General features: G+C 40.6%; 1 protein-coding gene across 1 annotated transcript in view; it reads right to left on the reverse strand.

Moving 5' to 3' along the window:
* The window catches only part of LOC104521412 (WASH complex subunit 2A), a 36555-nt gene that overhangs the window by 19640 nt on the left and 11121 nt on the right, over positions 1-5794 (reverse strand). Inside the window, exons 11-14 of the mRNA XM_029083869.1 lie at positions 4954-5026; positions 3889-3945; positions 1705-1866; positions 954-1093 (exon numbers count right to left, since the gene is read on the reverse strand). Coding sequence (XP_028939702.1) covers positions 954-1093; positions 1705-1866; positions 3889-3945; positions 4954-5026 — 432 coding nt within the window. The remainder of the gene's footprint in view (positions 1-953; positions 1094-1704; positions 1867-3888; positions 3946-4953; positions 5027-5794) is intronic.

Consider the following 5794-nt stretch of genomic DNA (forward strand, 5'->3'; position numbering starts at 1 on the left):
GAACCAGTTCTCATCCATCCTCCAGGAAAGCCAAGTGCTGTGAGGTCAGAGCATTGGCATTGCATGACCTCCCACCACCACTCCCACTCCATTGACCCTGGATACTCCTGTACTGCACCAGAAATAGAAGCTGGCTCTGGCCCCTGTGCTCAGGTGCTTCTTGTAAGGCAACATGGAGAAAGTCCTACAGCAATTTTAATCAGACATCGACAGCACTGCATGCTCCCCAGTCCAGAAGGGAGCTCATTATGTTAAAATACTCCTTGGAGACTGAATATATGTAAAATGAATATATAAAATCTCTGTCACAGAAATAAAGAGCATTACTATTTTCCTCAAGACACTGCTCTGGAAATGCAAGTGGAGTGGGCATTAGGAGGCTCTCATAACAATGTACATGTGTCCTCAGGACAGCATTTAGAGTTTTCTACATCTTAAGAGTTTTCAGCTGAAAAACAGCTTGTTAAACACTCCAAGTATTGTATATGCTTAGGTAGAACTGTGACATCCACCTCCTTCTCCCACAATATATACAAGCAATGGGTTACCAGCTAAGTTGCTATCAGCGGTTGGTATAAGTGCAACTGAAGACTCCACAGCACAGAACTGTGACACCAAAGGTTCTTAAGTCAGGCTGGTTTCATTTCAGCCATAAACTTCATAAACATTTTTTATTATCACAGGCCTCTCATTTTGCTCTCATTTCAATCCTGCCTTAATAAGTGTCTTCCAATCACTGCCCACACACAGAAAAACTCAAATAAACCCAGAGTTTTAGAGGCAAAAGGCATTTAAGGACTGCTGAAGCATTTGAGTCATGAAAGACCCTATGAACCTAGTTCTGTTTCACAAGTATGGCACTTCCATAGTGTTGTACATGAAAAGACTACTTCAGCTGCAGTAGTAACTTTTTCCTAAAACCCTAGCCATACAATGAATTTATATGCCATTACCTTTTTTTCCATGACTGTCTCCCTAAGGTGTTCTGTTTCTTTAGTTGTGCCTGCAACCACAGGAGGAATGGCAGGTTTTTCCTTGAATAAGTCACCTTCTTCTTCATCATCATCATCAAATAGGTCAGCTGTGGACTTGACTGCATTAAGAGACAAAACAAACAGGGAATGATGACAACAGAACTGCCACTACTGAACAAGAGAAGATACCGATCTCAAAAGATGCCATGCTCCCTTTTTAAAGCTAACCAATATCAGGAGTCTTTAAGAGAAAAAGCTAGACAAGCTCACAAAGTTCACTTTGTGAACCACTTACCTGAGAGCACTGGTGACAGAAAGTGGAGTCAACAAGCACTGGGGTAGAGTTAATTGGCACCCCTAAAGGCAGTGTTTTGTATTGCCTTGGTACCTCTAAAGGCTTAGAGCCTGCCAATAGGGAGCGTCAGGCAGAGGGACTCAAGGCTGTATGAATAAAGTCTGTACCATTTCCCTGATTCAATTCTAAATATTGCCCTAGCAATAGAAGGGGCATCATAAGAGAGGAAAGTCAGTGGAAAGCATGTACAAATAAACCAGTTCCACACCACTCTGAGGAAAAGAAATTTCAGTAACAAAAAAACCCCAAAACCCAAGAAACCTGAACAAAAGTAATACTGATGCAGGTTTGAATTTTGTAACTCAATGGTTCATATCAGTTTGAACTTTGATGACCTTTAATGTTTAATCTTCCACTGCATATGTATAGAGGTACCTGAATCTGGAGGCTTTTTAGTTGCTCCCACAAAGAAGTCATCATCGTCATCATCAAACAAAACAACTTTCCCAGGCTGTTTAGGAGTCTTCACTGTGGTCTGTCCTGCAGGTTTCTTGTCTTTTTCCTCAATTACAGTGGAACTAAACACATCACTTCCTCCTGTAGGTCATATAGGGAAAAAACCCAAAAAAATCCACAGAGATCATTGCCAGAGTTACCAGAGCTGAATGTGTGCCATAGTAAGTGGAGCCAGGCAGAATTTCCATCAGAGCAACTTTTAACGTGCTCCTGCAACAATGCCACATCAAAAGCATTAGCTTAGAAACCTCCTGATAAAGTCAATTCACAGACAGATGGCCCCTCACTCTCACTACAACCACTTTTTCCTCAAATCCACCCATCTTCCATAGGAACAGCAGCCAGGTTCTGTGTTAAAGCTAGAAGACACAGCAGTCCGACACTGTCGTCCCTATGGACTTCCCAAACCAAAAATCCTACTTTACTAACTAGTAAGCCACACCACTATGAACAAATAAAAGTGGTAAGGTGCTTGAGCAGACAGAAGGACAGGTGACTGAATTCTCCCAGGGAGATGCACTTGTCATCTAAGACCACTAACAGTGCTGCAGTACGAGGCAGAGTTTGATCCTGAGATTCCTGCATACATCAGATATGGCAGTGATCAACTGGAGTAAGCTGGAACAACTGTTTCTTCTACATCTGGTGTGGAAATGTCCTGCTTCAGTGATACATGCATGTTGATAGTGTTGAACACTTTTAATGTTTTTGGGAAAAAATGGCAGCTTGGGTTCTAGCCTGTCTTCTTCCTCCTTATGTGTAGATGCTTGCAAACAAGGTGGCAGGGCAAGACTTTAACTGAAAGTTTGGCAGAAAGTAGAACAACTGCTATTTGGTTAAAAGTCATCAGACTACATTAATATTGACCAGCATAGCAGCAGTTTATTTTGAAAAAGTGTATCACGCAATTAGAACGTGCCACAGAATTGACAAGAATACAGCCACAAAGTTTGATTAATTATTAAACATTCTCAAGTTCCCAAACAAACATTTCACTCAGAACGTGATTCATCAGGTGATTTTGAATAGCAAAGGACCCTCAGTCTTGGTTTTATTCTGGTGACTTTAGCCTGTCTACAAGTTACTGAGGGGAAGCAACTGAAGACTTTGAATAAATGCCACATATAACAATTCCTGATGAACTATAGCATGACACAGCTAGAATGATGGGAAGTTCACTGCTTACACAACAGCACATCCAAGAAAGAGTGAAGGATAAAAGAACCTCTCAGTCTGTTGTTTTAAACTTTGCTACCACGTCTTACATTTATGTAGAATGACCCTTGCTGATGTATATATCTGATCCTGGAGTAAAAAGGCTGTATCTGTGTATGTCCTACTCTAAAAATCACGCTGACTGAGGGCTCAGTTAACTGAAGCCATAGGCCTCAAAATAGGCCTTTCTTAATAAAGGCCAAAATTTAAATTAACTTAATCAGGTGGAGACCCTACACAGAGACAGAAATCAAAATCAGTTGATTCAAAGAGACTCATAACATATGTTTCTTTACATTGCTCAGCTTGAATTCTGATACAGAACAGGGATCTTAGCACAATTTATTTTTTTTTATATCCCCCCCCCCCCAGCTCCAAGTTACAGATCTGGTCCTTCCCCATGTATGTAGATCCTCCTAATCAAAACCAGAGAAACAAGATTGGTCTTATTAACCTGTGCCACAAAAATATAGGAACTTGATGTTTAAACTGTTCTGCTAACCTAAAGGAATATGATCAAATCTGAAAGATCAAAACACACTTCCTTCTTAGCATATAGAGGGAAGGTGTGACTGTGTGTACTGCAGACTTCAGCTGTAGAATATCACATCCTTAAAAGCGCATAGCACAACACTGGAAGCTGACAGCTGCTAATATCTGCCAATAATGATATCTGCCCTCAGAGCTCCTACAGAATCTTGATTATCCATAAGCATGCTGCAGTTTAGGCTTAGCATGGTAGAAGCACCTGTATTTGTCATTAAGCACACAATCAAGCAATGCAGTGCTGCTATATTTGGATAGTTTTCTTCTTTAAAACATCTCCAGTAGGTTTTAAAGAAAAGAGCATTTTGTGCATGAAGCAATTTGCTACTGAATGAATCATACCTGGGAAGAGAGATACTGCACCTGCAGGAACTTTCTTTAAGGACTTTGTAGAGGATGCTGAAATCATAGGAAGTACAATACAAATGGATGCACTTGTTTTATGCTGTCAAAGCCTTCAGAACCCCACCACAGAAACAGGAATCTGAGAAGTCTTCTGAGCTCCATTTTTTTCCTCAACAGCTCAGAACTCCTTTAACTCCTGTTTTTTTTGCAGATATATATACAACAGCCTAGCTATTTTTGCTCCATTAAAACTCCACAAAACAGCTGTACTAAGCTGAAGCTTATAAACTATATACATTTACACAGTGTGATTTATAAGAGTTCACATTCACACACTCAAAATCACTTCAATACACTCTGTCCTGGTTTTGCTAGGATAGAGTTAATTTTCTTTTTAGTAATTAGAATAGCTGTATTTTAGTTTCAGTGTTTCAGTTAAAACTTATTATGAGAAGAATGTTGATAACAGTACTGGTGTTATTAGTTGCTGCTGGAGCTCAAGGCCACGGTGTTTAGCTGCTTCACAGCTGCACCAGGACTGGGAGGGAGAAGCGCAGTGAACAGCAAAACCCCAAACTGGCATCTGGATGTGCTTTGTTTTCCAACCCATACCTGAAAATTCATCAAATACAATGCATCACTGCAAGCTGCTGCAGTACAGAATGCGTGCCTAGACTCCTTAAGAGTCTAGATATGCAGCTAATAGGAAACTCAGATATGCATTAAGCTGCAAGAAGTCTCTCTACTCCACTGAAACCCACAAGTGGAACTTGCAAAGTACTCATCAGCAGCAGGAACCCAGTGCATGCAGAGAGCTCTGCCACATCCGTAAGGACATCCTTTCAGCTCCAGAAGAGTAGGTGTGTGTAAAAGATCATAGTGAACAAACACATTTAAAATTCAAGGAAAACATAGCTGTTCTCTATTAAGACTGGGGAGGAAAAGAGACCTGCCAACAATTGCTACTCCAGACTTTCTAGTTTGGAAACAGAACAGTCTAGCTGCCGGCAGTGATAAATCACAGCGTAGACAGGACTGTAGGAGGCAACAATTGGTTCTTACCTTCACTTATTGAGACTCGCTTCTCTCTCTCTTTTGATTCTTCTCCTTTTGGTGCTTCAGCAAAAAGATCACTCTGATTATAGATGAAAATGCAAAGGAGGGGAAGTAGTGAATTTTTTTTTTTTGTAGCAAAAGACAGTTGCTGATTTTTCCATGTAGAATATCCACTTCTAAGCCAAGACAGATGAGATAACTACCACCACTCCCTTCTCAAAAGGATGTCTGCACACATAGACTGAAACCCAAGTACTCAAGCATTAACTTGAGTGTATACATGCAGAAGAGTGGCTTTGCATCTTCCAGAATTTAATTTACACTTATCAGTCTGTTTACTGCAGAGAAGGAATGACCTTTTATTTGCACATCTTCAAGGGCTTACACTAATTAATCTACAGCTGTATAGGTCCTGATTACATTCTAAGCTTTCTTATTGAAATTTATATAGTAAGGTTTGAAGGAAGAATTCAGGTCAGGACAAGCATAAAAATACTCCTGAACTTCACATGGTTAGGATGAATGATTTATATTGTTGCTAAGGAGACTGTAAGACAAGTATAGTGCAGAGATATACATTATAGCTCAAAACCATTGCAGGACACTTCCACAAAAGTCCTTGCGTCCAGGCTGCAGCTGTCCTGTGCCAAACCTCTCCAAGAATCAGAGCCTAGAAACCTCCAGATCTTGTGAGTACTGACCACTTAATTTCTTGAAAACCTCCCTCTTATGGGAAGTTGGGTATTAAAGGTTGCCTCCCTGGAGACTCAAAATGCATGGTCTTTATGCAAAGCTTTATGGAAAGAAGGTAGCAATACTTAGGAAAGAGATGGGGAGCGCAGGGCTG

This window comes from Antrostomus carolinensis, unplaced genomic scaffold (assembly GCF_000700745.2).
Source record: "Antrostomus carolinensis isolate BGI_N321 unplaced genomic scaffold, ASM70074v2 scaffold972, whole genome shotgun sequence".
NCBI classification, from domain to species: Eukaryota; Metazoa; Chordata; class Aves; order Caprimulgiformes; family Caprimulgidae; genus Antrostomus; species Antrostomus carolinensis.